The 18,552-nt window shown below is 48.4% G+C and overlaps 1 protein-coding gene across 1 annotated transcript in view; it reads right to left on the bottom strand.

Annotated features, from left to right (window-relative positions):
- Fstl4 (follistatin like 4) overlaps positions 1-18,552 on the bottom strand; it is a 433,128-nt gene that overhangs the window by 14,993 nt on the left and 399,583 nt on the right. The window contains exons 9-13 of the mRNA XM_032911962.1: positions 7,508-7,669; positions 7,060-7,194; positions 5,786-5,812; positions 4,328-4,446; positions 1,935-2,084 (exon numbers count right to left, since the gene is read on the bottom strand). Of these exons, the coding sequence (XP_032767853.1) occupies positions 1,935-2,084; positions 4,328-4,446; positions 5,786-5,812; positions 7,060-7,194; positions 7,508-7,669 (593 nt within the window). The remainder of the gene's footprint in view (positions 1-1,934; positions 2,085-4,327; positions 4,447-5,785; positions 5,813-7,059; positions 7,195-7,507; positions 7,670-18,552) is intronic.

Genomic DNA, 18,552 nt, shown 5'->3' with positions numbered 1-18,552 from the left:
ACGATTAACTTTCACCTGGTGATAATCTTCCTTTTCTTTCAGTCAAAAAAAAAATCCAAAAAAAGTAATCTAACTAATGCCCCTGTGTGGCTTAGTTGCACCCAGTGGAGGAGTATTCTGGCTTCTGCTGCTGTCCCCACCTGTGTGCACTGGAGGAGTGTGGAAACAGTTGTTACCATTAGCGTTTGCATACATAATCTGGGACAACATTTCTTTGAAAACTTTCCTTCGGTACCCCGTTCCTCACTACTATTCTCATAGTTTTGCATTGAGACCCATCCATACAATTGCCTATATCCCCACCATACACTCTCCCCTATCATTCCGACTTGAGTCCACTTCCCCAGGGTAACCTTGATCACTGTCATCCTAGCGGTTGTAACTATGGTGTTCTACAATGTGGTAAGATGAAAGAAATCCAGGGCCCAGTTCTCAGGACGTCCTAACATCAAAAGCACATCTTGACTCTCCGGCTGTTGGAGCACCACCTGCCCAGGTTTTCTTGCCCTCTCAGCCCACTCCTCCTCAGATGCCTTTCTTGGCTGTCCGCCTCTCCGCTTCTTGATCTCTAAATGTGGGAGAGCCTCGGGCCTCCATCCTTTCCCTCTGTCTGTCTGCATACCCTGGGATATCTCAGTTTTCTAGATTTAATCAGGTCAGGGGGTGAAGACACTCAGGTAGACCGCTCCAGCCTCGATCTTTCCTGTTTACTTGACATGTCCACCTAAATACCTGACAGCATTTCAAATTTAATCTTTCCCTCTGCACCACACTCTACGCTCGGCCTTGAAATCAAGCATCTTCGCACCCTTGATTTCATTTGTGGTTAAGTTACCCTCTGTCTCTCCCTTGCAAGAACACTTGTGAGACGGCTGCCGGGGTCCACCTGCATCTTCCAGGATCTCCTGACTTGAAAAATCCTTAGCCACACCTTCTCTGTCCCTTTTGCCACCTAAGGTCACATTCAATTTCCTGGCATAGAATGTCTTTGGGGCCATACTTCAACCTGTTATTGATTATAGACGATAAAGCCAACCACGAAGTGAACCATGTGATTCCTTTCTTTTCCTCTCCCAGAAATAGGTTTAGGAGGGCTGGGTAGATGGCTCAGTAGTTAAGAACGCTTGCTGCTTTTCCCAAAGACCAAAGCTAGGTTCCTAGTACCTGGTATCAGGTGGCTCACGACTGCCTTGTAAGTCCAGTTCCTCAGGATCTGATGCTCACATGCACATACACATAACTAAAACCACAGTGAATCCGCTAACTTATCGTCATGGACCTCTGATGCTGCCGCCATCTTGTGCCTGACACAAGTTCTACCCGGCCTCTGCTCTCTCTCCCTGGCTGTCTGTAAGGCAGCAGCTGTGTTAACTGATGCGCAGACATCTTTTGGTAGCTTTCTCTTTCACCTTGATTTTATTCTGCAGCCTTATTGGCCTCCAAGGCCCTCCGGGGGCCAGCTCCTGTTTATCCCTATACTTGCTAGCCCCGTCTCTTCCCCTAATCACTATATGCTGCTTCCACCCTCGGTGTCTTAGGAGGCTTCTACACAGCTCCAGAGTGAGGGTCAATTTCAAGCAGTCTTACAGCTCCTTAGGTACATTAACCCTGGCTTTCCACAGCTCTTGCTCCTTACAGCACCTGAAACTCTTGCTTTGCTTTCTGCCCCCCTGACTAGAGTCCGTGCTGGGGCCTCCAGTGCACTCACTTATGGCTGGTTTGAACATGTATGTGCTATGCACACGGTGATAGATACCTGATAGGCAGCTGCACAGAAGTCTCTCCCTTGGCTAAGCTCTTCTTATAGGAGCTGGGGAGGGTGTGTGTGTGTGTGTGTGTGTGTGTGTGTCCGCGCGCACGCACGTGCGTGTGCGCACAAAGCAGGCATTGCCCGAGAATTTCAAGTCTTTCCCACTTCTTCCAAGAGCTATTACCTGTAAGACCTTCTGGGCTTGAACGTCGACCACAAGGACTCTGTTCAGTGCTGGCTGGGCCACGTAGATGTACCGGTTCCTGACATTGACTGCAGAGGCCCATTGACATGGCTGGGTAGCATCTCCTTCCACACGAGGACAGATTTCTTCCTGCAAGGAGACAGACAGCCGTGCACCTGGTCTCCCACCCCACTCCAGCATCCCTGGGCTGTCTGGCCACTGACCCTCTTGGATCCCTTTTTTCTCTTCTCAAACTCCTTGGGATTCATACATACAACAGCATGCAGGCCCTGCCACACCACTATCTTCTCGCTTGACCTTTGTCTTCCTCACCAGGGTCAACACTCTGTCACTGTGTTCTCAGTTTGTAGATCTGTCTATGTGGAACGTCTCTGGGCTCATTCCTGGATTTCCTCTCTGAAGTCTATTTTCTTGTTGATCTCACCGAAACCTATGGCTTTAGGTATTGTCTGCACACTTGGCAAATTTGTGTGTGTTCATACGTGTGCAAGTTTGCACATACCTGTGAAGGCCATATCATTCCCCCAGTGCTGTCTGCCTTATTATTTTTCTATTACTATTTTTGAGACCGGGGTTTTCAGTGGCCTAGAGTGTACCAAGTAGGTTAGGCTAGCCGGTCAATGAACACCACACAGCCTGCCTGCCTCTGTTCCCCCAGGCCGGAATTACAAACACATGCTTTAAAAAAAAAAGATTTGCTTGCATGTTTTTATGTATACCACATGCGTGCCTCATGCCTTTGGAGGCAGGTAGAGGGCATCTGATCACCTGGAACTAGAGTTTCTGATGGTCATGAGCCATCAGGTAGGTGCTGGGAACTGAACCTGGGTTCTCTGCAAGAACAGTACGTGTTCTTAATCACTGAGCCGTCTCCCCAGATATGCCCTCTGGATGTGGGCTCAAGGATTCCTAACTCAGGCCCTCATGCTTGCAAAGACAGCCAGTCACCCAGTGTCTATCTTAGTTAAGCTGCTTGTTGTACCCCACTCTGAGATGCTGCCTCTTGTACCTTAAACTTGTATATCCCAAGTCAGCTTTCAGTTCTTTCTCTCCAGTCTGGCTCGTTCTGTACAAAACTAGGAGCTCACTGCTCCCCACCCCCCCTTCCTTATGGACCTTTTTATTTCGTATTTTAAAGGATGGGGACATTGCTTTCTCTGTCTTCTGTGATGCATATTCTCTTGGATTTCCCCATTACCCTGTCCTAACCCCGTCCTCTGGTTTCTCGGAGTCAGCCTGCCCCTGCGTGGTTGACGGATGGCTCAGGTCTCTGTTGGATGTCCGTCCATCTCAGTCAGTGCCATGCCTCTGTTCTTTCCTCAGCTTTTGACAACGCTCCCAAACAGATGGCGCCTAGATCTCTGTGTTCAGCTCAGAAACATCCCTTCAGCCTGTCTGCTTCTTTCATAGGTGCCTCAAACCCGATCATCCAGGACGGGCCATGTGCTCTCCCTCCCACGGCTGGACTCTCTCTTTAGTGCCTTGGCTGCTTGGCATCACAAGATGCTATGGAGTCCTGGCGAATAGGACCAAGACCGCATGCCTAACAGGGTCAGAGTGCAACTGTCTGGGGACATCAGCCTGAGAGAACTGCAGAGAACAGAGTAGGAACCCAGGGGAATGGGAGCAGGGAGGGTGCCCTGAGCCTTCCCCAGTGGTCATCTCTTCTGCCACCCCCTCCTTGTCACCTGTCACTTGATAATTGGTTTTATGTCTCATCTGCAGCACCTCTGTTACTCTGGGCATTCATTCCTGTGTGTCCATGCCAAGAGGTCACCACAAGAATGTCTAGATGCTATCTGTTCTCCTTGCAGTCTCTTCTATTTGACTGTGAAGTTCTAGTGTACCCTGGTGTAGCAGCAACAGAGGGGCCATCTCTATGTAAACACCAGAGAACTTGTAGCTCCAAAGGCATCTCCTGCAGGAGGACCTAGGCGAGGACTGCCTGAGAGACCAAGGATTGCTGGCACAGATAATACCAGCCAATATGAAACTGCTATTTACCAGAGATGCTTCCTCGGGACCAACGGGGCGCGGGCATTAAAGGAGCTTGCAGCAGTGTTCAGATGAGCTTACTTCCGTGTTTCTCACTTGCTTCCAGAGTCTGAGTTGTTGACTCTGTGCCACCTTATCTTCAACCCACAAGGGCAGGTAGGGTCAGGCAGTGAGTAGCCCAGGGTACAGATAGCACCCTGGTCCTCATAGCTGCTGGATAGAGAGCTAGAATTCTCTGCCTCATGATCCTTTCTTAGCCTAGAACCATATGCACATATAATGACCAGAACTGAAGGAACCCAGACTTACACATACATCCACACATGTGGACTTTGACCATGCATGATACAGAAGCTACCTCAGCCACAGAAACTCACATAACTCATGAAGATCTTCTCTGTAGGTTTGAAGCGTCTCTGGACCTCACAGTCCACAGGGTGGATGACAACAATACCATCATCGGAGAAGACATAGAACATGTTTCCCACGCTGAGACCTGGGAGGAGAGAACACAGCATAGTCATAAACTTCCTGTGTGGCCGGGCCACACACAGTAGAGGAGTACCATACTTTCCTGGTGGGGAGGGGTAGACAGTTCCCAAGGCTGGGAACGAACATAACCTATCATAGCTCTGTAGTACCCTGCATCTCCTGCTCAGGCAAACAGGTTCCTGCTGCTGGAACCCAGTCCCTCAAAGATGCCCAGGCTGGAGGGAGTACATGGAATTGCCCTCAATGGCCAATTCTAGTTGTCCCTTGGAGAATCATATGGGGCTAGCTATGTGCATATGCCTCAGTGCAGCCTCCCCAAGCAATCTCAATGTCTGAGGCACCATGCCAAAACACCTCTGTTGTGAATGATCTACCTTACAAACCTTGGGCTGAAACCTTACAAACTCTGGGCACAGCCTCCCTGGGCTTCTTTGAAAGTCAATCACCAGAAAAGCCAACACAAGATTGACATCTTAATGGAGCCCACACGGGGTTTGTAGATGCAGCTACGTTTCCGGCTGAGTGCAGCAGGGTGCTCAGTCAGTATGGGAAGTGAGAGTCAATACTCATTCAACACACAGTCAACCTCACAGAAGACACAGCCTTCTGATCCACCGTCTAGTCAACTCTGTAGAAATCTCGCTTCTATGATCAGGCTCCAAAGGGCTCCCAGCTTCCCTTGCTGCTGTTTTCTGGTTTCATCTCCCTCCTATTAAGATTTGAGAGTGCCTTGGGGTCTGTGGTCCCTTCCTCTTGGCTTCTGTGTTCTGGCCTCTCTAGGACTTGAGTATCAGCAGAGAAGGTCAAAGCATTTAACCGTTGAGGTGAGATGGGATTTGTTCAATGTTTCACCATTTACTCTGAAAGCAGCACCTACCAGCCCTACAGTCTAAGGTGGCTCCAGCGTGCTTTGGTCCCTACAGTACACAGCAACCCCAGTAGACTTGTGTTTCCTTAACGAGACTCTGCTGCATAAACCTGAGTCCCTCTCCAGTACACTAACAACGCACCACTGCTATAGACACACAGGGCATGAGCTGAGCATGCTTTGCAGTTGAAGCATCAAAGCGGGGGTGGGGGATAGGGGGGTGGCAGAGAATGCATTAAGGGCCACAGCCAGCAACCCTGCTGTGGGCCTCTGTCTGTCACAGGTACCGTGTCAGGCTCAGTGCCCAAAGCTCAGGAGACTAAGCTGGGTCTGTGCATGCGTGTGACACATGAGTTTGACTGAGTCCCTTCTCCCCTCGGCACATAGGCCCTGCAAAGCTGGAGGCTCAGGGAAGCCCGGGGAACCAAGAACACATGCGATTACAGGCATGACACCGGATAGTCACACTCAGTACCTTCTTCCCGCCACAAGATGTTTGCCACTGTGGCAGCCGAGAATTTGGAGAGCAGCCACGTGATAGCCGGGAGAGAAAGAGAAAAGGACAATGTCAAACCTTCACTGCTTTGATTCATTCCTCTAAGGAACATTCTAGAATCCACTTGTCACTTGATGAATCTGGGATCACTCCCTGGTCCAGCGACAATATCAGTTCAGAGTGCTGGACCCACGTGGACACACTTTTAAGTCTCAGAATGCTTTTTCTTTCTAAGTAAATCAGAGTCCTAGGATTCTAGCAGCCTTCTTGATTCTGTGGGCGATGACAAATGGGTAGCCTCTCTCCCCAATTTTCTATGTCCTTCCTGGAAAGCTGATTTTTCAGTTAAGACTCGCCAAGGAAGAACATTCTCTCATTCAGTGATCACAGCTTGGAGTCTGGCTGAGAGAGAGGGACCCTGGCACTCATTCCATGACCCTACCTGCAGGATCACCTGAGGAAGCAGTGGGTACGAGAGAGAGGATGCTTAGCCCATGAGGTGGGTGATGATTCCCAGAGAAGGGGCCACTCTACTATTATATAGTCATCTGGGACCCTCCACTCCCCCATACCACAGAGAATGCTAAACCCCATTCATGCTTGTTTCCATGTGTGCACACATACCATGAATACAGTAGAAAAATTATAATATGCTGTGATGAAAAAGTTATTCAAGGGGCTGGAGAAATGTCCTACCAGTTAAGAGCATATGCTGCTCCTCCAGAGGACTAGAGTTCAATTCCCAGCATCCCACAACAGGCAGCTCATCACCACCTGTAACTCCAGCTTCGAGAGCTCTGACCCCCTCCTTCTGGCCTATGTGTGAACCAGCACACACAGGTCCACATTAAAAAATCTTAAAGTTATTTAAGCCTTGTGAAGGGTCCGTTTTTGGAATTTCAGATAAAGGAAGCATAACTACAGAGAGGGGGCAGCAGCAGCTGTCTGCATCTGTAACCTTCTAGGCCACCTGACCAGTCATATGTCACAGGAGGCAGGAGCAGAGCTGGGGTATTTGGGCCTCCTTGTAGTCCTGGCCCGTGCGTCCTGACCAGAGACTTCTATCGTCTGTTTCCAGAGCTGTGTAGGTTGCTTGAGAAGGTACCTAGTTTTGTGTACAGAGGAAATAGATTTATCCCAGCCTTTAGAGGCTCCCATGGTGACCATGGCCCTGGAGAGTTAGTACATTTCTCCTGTCCCCCCAACACTCCTGTATAGCTCAGTGGGGACCTCAGAGCCAATGGGGCACTCACGTGTCTTTCTAGCTGAGTCCTCAATGAAGAGGGAGGAGATATCTTCATCTACACCGACTTCATTCTTGGCAATGCAGGTGTACGCCCCAGTGTCTTCATAGCGAACGCTGCCGATGTGGAGTTCACTTCCATTGGCTGTAGAGGGAGAGTGCACAAGGTGTGGGGCTTTCAGGGGCAACACCCTTTCGTGTGCCCTCCCCACCATCCTCTCAGGATCTCTGAAGAGCCGTGAGCTAAAAACACAGTCATTGGGTGTGGCTGAAAGCGGTCAGCATTCTTGGGACTGGACCTAGGCTAGGGTGGTGCTGCTGAAATAGAGGGTGACCATGATGCATATGAGACCTGTGTATGCTAGTCAACAGGGGATACCTGTTTCCTCTTAACACGCCAGACTCAGCCATGATCTTGCCTCTCATTTCCTGTCCTGGGATTCACATGCAGTTCTTACCCAAGAGGGAGAGCTGTTTGGACATCTGGGTTGAGACATCCATGCCATTTTTCAGCCAAACGATTCTGGGCAGGGGGATGCCCTCAGCGTGGCATCGAAGGCTGGCTGCCACCCCAGGTTCTTGGGCCTGGGTCTCTGGATAGACACGGATGACTGGTGGCACTGTGGATGAGAATCAGTATTGGTAAGGACAAATCCACACCTGGTCTTGGGCCTCTAGTCAAACCCCGAGACCCTTGATCCAGAGGGTGAACCCGAGAGGTGACTCCGGAGGCCTTGGGACCAGTTTACAGTGATCATCTTTGACAACCCACGTACCGAGGAAAAAGGCTGTAAAACGAATTACTAGTAATAAACACAACCCGTGTTGTAGCCTGTAATTCATAGCTTCCACTCTTGTTCTAAATATGATCAGAAAGACATCCAAATATTTAACACTATTCAGCCGCAGGATGTAAAGAGCAGCTAGCAGCTGGAATAAATCTGTGAATGAATGAAATTCAGATGTATTATTCCTGTTATCGGAAAGCCATTGGACAGGGCCTTAATTTCTTTCAGGAAATGCTTCACGAAGCACTTATGGGCACTGACTGGCAGGGCTGCTAATTACATCACAGCTCTGGGGAAGCCCATCGATTTTCCAGTGGGTCATTTTTATTCCTTCACTCCCTAAGGTCTGGAACCTGCATGAAAGAAGGATGCGTCCTCCTTGACTGGGGAGCGACTCAGCTCTGGCCCCTGGTGGCTGAGTTTCAGCTTGGGTGTATGTATGACCCACTGGCTAGATGAGCACAGGTAGGCAAGACTCCAGCACATTCCACAGTGCACTGCCCCTTACAAGGGCAGGCCATGGGGAAGGACTCTTGGAGAAGTGGAGATTTTGGGGGGGAGTCCTTCCTCCTGCCCCTGAAAATAAAAACATCATTTCTCACGTTCATGAGGGTTCATGATTATTAATACATTTTACTCTATATACTATAAAACAGGGTTTGAGAGTGTATGTAAACAAATGAGCTTTAAACAAATCACACTTTTTTTTGGGTGGGGGGATAGATTTCTCTTGAAGTGGATAACTATGTTTTATTAGCACTTTCTGGAAGTTCCTTTGTCTATTGCAAGGAGGAATCCTGGTATTTGAGATGAGACTCTTCTCTGGGCTAGCAGAGAGTACCTGATGCTTATGTAGGAGGAGCCAATGGCACTAAGGTAGCACTCTGGTGGTCCATGTTCACCGGACAGAGGACAAAGACTCGAGTCATTAGGAGCAGTGGATCTGCAGTTGCCATAGACACTCTTCAACCCAGCTCTAGTTCCAAGGCTTGCCCTGGCTGACTTCTGGGAGGGAAGAGGGGAAATCCAAACTAAGCTTAGGGACTCCCAAGAGCAAGATGTCTCTGCCATCCTTCCCCCCTGGTTCTCTTTGCTCCAAGTTCTGGGGATAGAGCCCCAGGGTATAGCAGCATCAAGGATGATTCTGTCCCAGATCAACCATTAAGGATGGAGGAGGTGAGTGGGACCAGTTGAGATGTGGGCAGGGATTGCTTTTAAGAACACAGACGTAAGCTTTTCTTGGACCCACTTGGTTCATATAGGAAAGGACAAGCCTTCCTCACACGTTATATTGGGCAGAGAGAGAAATGGGGTCCAAGAGGCACAGCATTTGAGTAAGGAGGCTATAGAGGCCCAGAGCACTGAGGCCGATGGATGGTTTGAGAAGGTTCTAGAACAAACCAGGGTATTAGTGAGCTTGGGCTCTTATAAGCGCTCTACCTACAAGGCAAACCTACAGGAAGTAGATGAATCAACAGAGGTAGAAGTGGAATGGAAAACTCAACTGGAAAAGCCAAGAGACGGATGAGTGAATCTTGGAGCTGCCTAGCTATAGGAATAGCACATTTGATAAATTGAAAATGAGAAAAAGAACACAGAGGGGCTTGAGTGAGAATGCTGTATTAAGTTATGGGTAATAAAAACAAAGCCCTCAATGAAATGGATCATTTAAAAGGAACCTTTGGGTTCCTGTAGAGCTGGCATATATATATAAACTATGACTGTCTCTCTCACTTGGTCCTTGGCTTAGTGACTTTTGTATTGCTGGGATGAAGTTGAGTCTATGGTCACAGTGGGGAGCACTGTAGCAAGGCAGACGGTTGTGGGCTTGGAGGAGGAGCTTAGAGCATACATCTCTTGGAGAAGGAGTTTAGAGCGTACATCTTACATAAGAGTTTGAAGTAGAGGCGAGAGATCTAACTGGGCCTGGCATGGGCTTTTGAAATCCCAAAGCTCACCCCCAGTGACATATGTCTTCCAACAAGACCTTACTTCTTCATTCTTCCCAAACAGTTCCACCAACCCGGACCAAGTAATGAAATACCTGAGCCTATGGGTGCTGTTTTCATCCAAACCACCACAGCCCTATGTAAACTAGGCTCATAAATACATTTGCTAATATCTAGCAGGCATTTCAAGAACACACTAGGCTAGAGAATGGTTCAATAGACAAAGTATTTGTAGTACAAATGTGAGGACTTGGGTTCAGATCCCAAGAATTCGTGTGGAAAGCTGGACTCAGTAGCATCTATAATCCCATCTCTCTTGAGGCAAGATGGGAGGTAGGGACAGGAGAACCCCTAGATGCTCATGGGCAGCATTGGTGACAAGAGGCCTGCCTCAAGCAAGGTGGGTGTACCCCCTGCGGTTCTCCTCTGACCTCTGTACACATGCTGAGGGATGTGTGCACCCACACGCATATATGAGCATGCAGTCACCCAAAATATGCCAGAAGGCTCTGAGTAGGTATGTTTCTGTGTCTATTAGGATATCTACAATGAACCCAAAGTCAAAGGTGGCCAAAAAGAAATCATTTGATTTTCTTACTAGACACTGAAAGAGCCTTTTTGTGTGTGTGTGTGTGTGTGTGTGTGTGTGTGTGTGTGTGTGTGTGTGGTGCTAAACTCCTTTTCTTGGTGTGTGACTGTGGGACACCCAGTAAAATAGGAACAAATGATATTGTCTTCCCACAATGAAGAATATGTCTACAAAAAGAAGGGCCAACACCATTCCTTTCAGGAAAATGAAAAAGGAGAAAGTACAGGAAGTAATGTTAACTCTGATGCTCCAGGGGTGTAGTCAAGGGAGGTAAGCCATGAAGGCGTAGACATTAAAGGATGATGTCATGTCTATCCCTGTGACCAAACACCCAGCAGAAACAACTGAAGGACACTCAGCTCACCATGGTGATGGGGGGAGCTCTCACTCTAGTGTAACTGAGGCTCTTTGTACTGTGACGCACCAGGCAGCAGAGAATGTGTTTGGTTGAAGTGAGTATCGACTTCAGAGCCTTACACATAGCGACCTGTTTCCACTACCCAAACCTCACCTCCTAAGGGCTCTCCAGCCTCCAGAATAACACCCAAAACCTAGGACCAAAATTTTAAAACACTCATGGGGAACATTTAAAAAGATAAAGATTTAACTTCATATTCATTTAAATATGTCTGTCTGTGCACCATGTACATGTAATAGCCTTAGACACCGGAAGAGGACATCAGGTGCCCCCTGCTGCGGGTTCCAGAACCTTGGTCCTTAGGCAGATACTCTTAACTGCTGAGACATCCCTCTAGTCCCTCAGAGGGACATTTAAGATGAAAGATCTGAAGGGGCTTGCAACCTCATAAGAACAACAATGCCAACCAATCAGAGCTTCCAGGGACTAAACCACTGCCGAAAGACTATACATGGACTGACCCAGGGCTCCAACTGCATATGTAGTAGAGAATAGACTTGTTGGGGCACCAGTGGGAGGGGGATCCCTTGGTCCTGCCAAGGATGGACCCCCAGTGCAGAGGAATATGGGGGGCAGTAAGGAGGATGTATGGGGGAGGGGGAGGAGATGGGGGCTTATGGACAGGAAACTGGGAAAGGGAATAGCATTTGAAATGTAAGTAAAGAAATATATCTAATAAAAAATTAAAAAAAGAGATTCCAACCATATAACAGAGAAAAGTGGTGTTTTCGGTAGCAGCAACCCAAGCCACAAGCTAAAAAAGATGGTTAAGATTGCAGGACAATCCAAGGCTAGTTCCAAACATCCACGGTTAACAGCGTATTTATAGATCAGAATAGAGCAGACAGACAACAGCCTCGACCCAAGTGATGAGAACTGCAAAATCTTAGTGACAGCATAAGAAAAGGTAATAATGAGAGGGAAGCCATTGATTAGGGAGATTTTCCATCGTCACAAACAAGACCTGACAAATTAACCCACAGACTATATCTAATTCCAATTAGGATGGATCTGTTGGGGCTTGACAAGAAATAATGCTGAGTTTATCTAGAAAGGAAAAAAATATCAGTGCATGGCTAAGGAAACTGAGAACTGACATGGTTCCTGTCATTTTGCTAAACTGAGATATCATGGAGCAATTGCAATATTGGGGGGGGGGTCCTCTTCTCTGAGCCTAGTACCTGACTAAAGACCTTGATTGATTTTACAAGGCTCTGTCAATTCAATATTGGGTAGCTGACATCCATGAAGGACCAGCCGGGCATCAGGCATGATGCTCACAGCAGTACTAGTCTTGGTTCCTTGGGTGGTAGAGCTTTCTGTGTGGGGAAGGAGTTGTAGGTGTGACGGTCACTCCTGGAGGAGGCCTGGAGAGCAGAGCCTCTTAGGCTTTACTGTCCCCTCCTCCTACAGGAGAGACTCAACCTCAAGGTGTCTGTGGTACTTGTCTGTTTATTGGTGCTGAGCTCAACCAGGGAACAGGACTGGCTCCCACAGTGGCCTCATCTCTGACGGGCATGTGCTGTAGACTGAGCAGTTTTCACACTTGAGTAGGTAACATCAGATGTGATCAGATGTGATCACGCACAATCCTCACCCCGTTCCTTGCCCCCACCTCCCAGTGCCTGTGTGCACTGCTCTGAGGTAGGAGCTTTCTCAGGCCAATTTGGGACTAAATTTAAACTGACATATGTGATAGTGTTCTAGAACAGAAAGACACGGAAAGTCAAGGGTATAGGATGAGTCACTCAAAAAAATACAAGCCTAGATTCAAGGCACTAAACTTTCCATAGGCAGGGGTGGGGCTTGGGGGTAGGGTAGGGATGGACACACACACACATACACACACACCTAATACAAACCCCCATACACACACCTATACACAGACATGTACAAACACCCCTACACACACATGCATGCATACACACATATCTACACACACACCTTGTACACACCCCCATACATACACTTACACACACACATACACACATCCTTATACACACATGCATGAACACACACACCCACACACATCCTTATACACACATGCATGAACACACACACCCACACACCTACACACACACACACACACACAGCCTCTGCCCATCTGGAGGTCTCCTTAAGGACATGACAACTCTCCTTGGTGGGAACTGAGAAGAATTGAAGAGAGGACATGTTGCCCCATATCTAGTGCCCCTTCCTCCTCAGTTTGCCTCAGACTGCTGAGTGGGGCTCACCAGCCTCTTCTCTTGTCCTTTGTCCTGTAATGAATGACATCATGTCATGTTGTCCTGATGGGTCCTCCCCTCCAGTGACTCTCCTTTACCTGTTTGTCTCCCTCCCCTGGAGACCTCGCTTTCTCCTGAGGCACTGCTTCTCTTGCAGCTTCCTAGGGGCAGGCCCTTACTCTTTAATCAGTCTGTCTGTCCATCTGTCCATCCATCCATCTGTCTGTCTGTCCATCCGTCCGCCCACCCACCCACCCACTCACTCACTCACTCACTCAGTGCATGTGTGAAGCTCAGTAAGTGCTGTACCTTTGACCTTGGTCTTTTAATTTTTAATTTTTTTGAGATAGGGTGTCACTGTTACTCAGCTTCCCCTTGAATGCACTCTGTAGCTCAGGCAGATCTTTGTGATCCCTCTGCCTCAGTTCCCGAATAGCTGAGATCATGGGTCTGTGCTTAATTAAGCCTTCTCTTCCTGTCACTGGACGGGGAAGTGGGGGTGGGAATCCCACTTCCTGGTCATTCTTGTTCCCTTTCCGCACAGCAATGCTGGGTTTCAAGATTGCTGTCCTGTTTGCTCTGCTTAGTCCAAGCCCTGGATCCTGCCCTCCCAGGATAACACCACTCGCTCCTCCTCACCTGCTTCTACTTCCCTTCAGCTCAGAAATCTGTTCATTCTTTCCCAGATTAAAGAAGATAAAGTGACTTGAAAGCAGGCTGCTCTTTGCCCTGACCTCCCTCCCCACCCTAGCCCCCTTCCCCCTACTTCATCCCTCAGTTTCCCCTAAGTTCTGGCTACAGGGACCCAGCCATCCAGTGGGAACTGCTCTTCTCTGGGTCACAGTGGCTTCCACATGCTGGCCTGACCCCAGCAGCCCTAATCCTTGCCCTGGCCTGACTGCACCACACAGCTGAGTGATCTCTGTTAACTTGCAGTCTCCGCCTGGCCCTGGGCTTCCCTCCCCGTTCCCACTGGCCTCCCACCTGCTCAGCTGACTTTTCCTCACAGCCCTGGCCCTGAATGCAGGTCTCCACCCTCTGGTGGCCCAACCCATCCACAGACTTGACACCTGTCTCCTGACATATCCAAAATGCTCCCTCCAGCTCGGACCTTACCCTTAAAGCAAAGTTAGGTGTCCATCTTTACTGCACAGGGTGTCTGTCTGTGGACACCACACATTGGTCATGGCTACTGAGTTTATGGCCTGTCCTCCCCTTGTAAAGGGCAGACTTCCCTTGCCAGAACATTTGGGGTCACCTTTGACTTCCCCTACTACCTTTCACCAACACTCTACTCTCTCTTTCTCCTGACATCTTATGAAATCATGTTTCCTCCAAGTCTCTTTAGTCTTTCTGTTCTTTAAGAAACGTGCTGATTTGTGGAATGAATGGCTGGGAGATGTATGGTAAGTAAGGGGGTGGGGAAAAGAGCACTTCTCAATAAATAGAACAAGTACATGCCAGGAAGTCAAGAGGGCAACTCTGGGAAACTGGGGTGCTGGTGGAGCTGGGATGAGCGGGAGGGATGTGTAGCCAATGAGGCTCAGAGATAGGCTGGCTGGACTACAGGGCTCCCATGTATGGACTACAAGACGCAATGGGACTATGAGTTGTATTTGGGTATTTGGATCATGGGAACAGTAAATTGCCATGACCCTTTATGAGCCAGTGGGTCAGTTCTCCTCAGTGTCTCCCCAAAGTAGATGGGGTGGAGTGAGAGCACAGTGTGGTCATTTATCAGCAGTGTGTGTGTGTGTGTGCGCGCGCGCCCAGTGGGCTATCCTGGACACCTGGGTAGAGGCAGGACCAGAGGCCCCTGGGTCTTCTCAGCTCCCATTCTATCCTGAATTGCAGTCTGGAAGGTGAAACTAGGCAGCAGGCAGCTTTGCCAAGGACACTGTCTTGCATGAAACACTCAGCATTTGCTGAGGATAAAACTAGTGTGAAGAATTCAAAAACCTCACAGTTCAGATGGGTGGGCCCTCAGTGCCTGCCTATAAAACCAAGCAGTTCTCCTATGCTCCTATGCACTGTTCGCCCAGGCTCTGGGTGAGCAGCTGGCCTGCACCCACCCAGCCCTGATTCCTGCAGTCACAAGCATTGGCCAAACCTGCAGAGTCGACCAGAACAGGCCATCCTGAGGAGAACCCTAGGCTGTGAAGCACCCACATGGAATCTTGTCAGAGCAAAATGAAGATGCCCAATTTTAGTAGCATGGTAAAGACATGACTGCTCATATCCTAGGTCATGCTTATCCCAACTCCTAGCCCCCATCCTTCATCTTCTGCCCACTGAAAAGATACTGTGAAACTAAGCTACACCAGACAAAGATATTTTCTTTTATTTGTCAGATCTTCATCTGAGAACACGAGGGTCTGGGGGGATAGCCCAGTTGGTAGAGTGCCTTGACACACAAACACAGAGACCTGAATTCCAACCATGGAAACCACACGAAAAGGCAAGATGTGGTGGTGCATGCTTGGAATCCCAGGAAGGCAGGAGGAGGAGAAAGGTAGGTGGTTCCTGGGCTTCTCTGGATGGCCAGCCAGTCTGCCTAGGCTACTTGGTGAGCTCCAGGCCAGTAAAACACTCTGTGTCAAAAATAATAAGGTGGGTGGCTCCTCAGGAATGACCTTGAAGCTGACCTCTGGCCTCCACACGCAGGTGTATACACCCACATCCACAAACCCACACTCCATTTGTATCCATAACACAAAGGGCCATTTTCTTTGGGAAAAGTCTTTCATTGCCAAGGTTTCCACAGCATGAACATGTTCTTAAGTAAGAAGTCACGGGAGTACCAAGCTGGACTAATAAGCAGATTTGAAGATGATTATTGTGTTTTGGGGATGAATCACTACTTGTCTGAACTGTGGGGAGGTCGAAGATATTTTTAATTTAATGGATTAATCATCGATGTCTAAAGTTCTCCCTCCTTCCCATGAAAGCAATGTAGGGGTTTTGCAGGAAGTTATAAATCATGTCAGGTTTTGGGCCTCATCTCTGGAAGCCTGGGCTATGGGTAAGTCATACTAATAATTTGTGTGGGGTAGTACAGCTTTCTGGAAGGGTTCCTTTATGCAGCTAGGTTAGGCAGCCACAGAAATGGGGGGATACCAGAAGTTGGTGGTAGCCCAGTCAGTGCATGGGATCTCTGTTATCAAGCCGCTTGAGAGCAGTGTGGCTCTAGTAGTAAGCAACCTGTATTTGGGTGGAGTAATTTTCTCTGGGCTTTCATTTTCCCATCTGTATAATGAATGTAGTACTGGAGGTCCTGCAAGCAGTCTCTAGCTTTGATCATTAATATCTACCAACGATGACTAAATGTGGCTTAAGATAAATCCAAAGTCTCCCCCAAGTTTGCCCATCGTGTGTCCTGTGTATTTCCAAAGCAACTTTCACCAGACCTGGAAGGATCCAAACCAGACCTCCAACAGCATAGCCAGGCAACTGTACCAAACTCCACCCTAGCTCCCCAAGGCTATCTTTCAAACCCTCAAGTGTGGGGTGGATGGTGAAAATGATAGGCCAGTGTGATTACCCGTATCCCCTCCTTTCTCTGAAGACTCTTGATCAAGTCAGAGAGCGCTCTGAGAACCAAGACCCTCCCAGCCTTCTAGTGTCCTGAACAGCCCTCCCTCCTTCAGCACTGTCTTGGTTAGGGTTTTACTGCTGTGAACAGACACCATGACCAAGGCGACTCTTATAAAAGACAACATCTAACTGGGGCTGGCTTACATGTTCAGAGATTCAGTCCATTATCATCAGGGTGGGGAGCATGGCAGCATCCAGGCAGACATGGGCTAGAGGAGCTGAGAGTTCTACATCTTCATTTGAAGGCAGACAGAAGACTGGCTTCCAGGCAGCTAGGATGAGGGTCTCAAAGGCCATGCTCCAGTGACATACCTAATCTAACAAGGCCACACCTCTTCCAACAGGGCCACACCTCCAAATAGTGTCAGTCCCTGGACCAAACATATTCAAATCACCACATCCCACTCTCTTCCCCCATAGGCTTGTTCAAACATATGAGTCTATGAGGGGTGGGGTGGGAGGCATACCTAAATATAGCATAATACAAAAATACATTTGGTTTAACTTCAAAAGTTCCCATAGTTTATAGCGGTCTCAACAATGTTAAAAGTCCAAAGTTCAAAGTCTCTTCTGAGATTCATCCAGTCACTTAACTGTAATCTCTAAAGCAAGATAAGGAAACCAACTGGACAAACTCCAGATTCTGCATCTCCACGTCTGATGTCAACGTGATCTTCAGGTCGTCTTGTTAGCGGGTTCCACTCTCTGCTAGCAGCTTTCCTCAGCAGATATACCATGGTTCTGGCATCTTCAATATCTTGGGGTCTCTGAGTCAAATTCAATTTCACAGCTTCTTGTTTCAGCATCTGGGAACCACACGTGATCTTGTGGGCTCCTCCAAAGGGCTTGTGGTCACTTCTCCAGCTCTGCTCTCTGTAGCACTCTAGGCTCCGGCTGACCCTGCTCCACTGCTGCTGCTGTTCTTGGTGATCCTATGGAATGGACATCTTGAATACTTGGGGTCTTCTGCTGCAACGAGGCTTCACCAATAGCCTCTCACAGGCTCTCTTCATGGTGCCACACCTCAACTCCTTTACATGACCCCTTCAGTCCTGGACCATCAACTGCAACTGAGGCTGCACCTTCACATCCAGTATCACCTGGGTGATTCTAACACATTGCCAAGTCCAGCTGCAGCATAAGGCACAACCTTGGCTATCTCTAAAACACAGCTTCTTTTTTGTGCTCTCAGAAGACACTTCCCAGAAGATTTCACCTCAGTGATGCTGTTCTCTCTCTTTTTTTTTTTGTTTTGTTTTTTGTTTTGTTTTTTTCCGGAGCTGAGGACCAAACCCAGGGCCTTGCGCTTGCTAGGCAAGCTCTCTACCACTGAGCTAAATCCTCAACCCCTGCTGTTCTTAATCACCACTAATTTCTTAGCTCCAGCTAGCCAGCATCAGTTGTCCTAGTAGTCCCATCAATTCTTGACTCTAAAGCCATAGACACATGGCTGGCTGAAGCTGCTGAGTTTTGCTGCTTGCTAGGGCTGGAACATGCTCCTCCCCCTTATTTTATTGCCAGCTTTCTGTTTTTAACTCCCTCACTGCCTAAACTTGGCTGTCCTGGAACTTGCTCTGTAGATTGATCTTGAACTCAGAGGTCTGCATGGCTCTGTCTCCTGAATGCTGGGATTAAAGGCATGCATTACCATGCCTTGACTTAAGCTTTTCTTCACCTAGAACTTGCTCTGCCCCAGGCTGGCCTTGACCTCAGAGATGTGTTTGGTTTTGTCTCCTGAGATGAAAGGTGTGTACCACCATGCCTGGGCCTAAGCTTTTCTTGGCCACCGTTCCTCAAGATCTGGATCAAAAGCCTGTGTCTTTCATTTCTGGATTGTAGTTCACTCCAGATTAAAAGTCTAAGTGAAAACAATAACAATAATAATAAGCCATAATAACATCTAATGTTGATCTAACTATTCCTTGTTCAATGGCAAACAC

The sequence above is a fragment of the Rattus rattus genome, chromosome 9, assembly GCF_011064425.1.
Source record: "Rattus rattus isolate New Zealand chromosome 9, Rrattus_CSIRO_v1, whole genome shotgun sequence".
Lineage (NCBI taxonomy): Eukaryota > Metazoa > Chordata > Mammalia > Rodentia > Muridae > Rattus > Rattus rattus.
The sequence above is the reverse complement of the archived record's forward strand: the minus strand, read 5'-3'. Positions and strand labels throughout refer to the sequence as shown.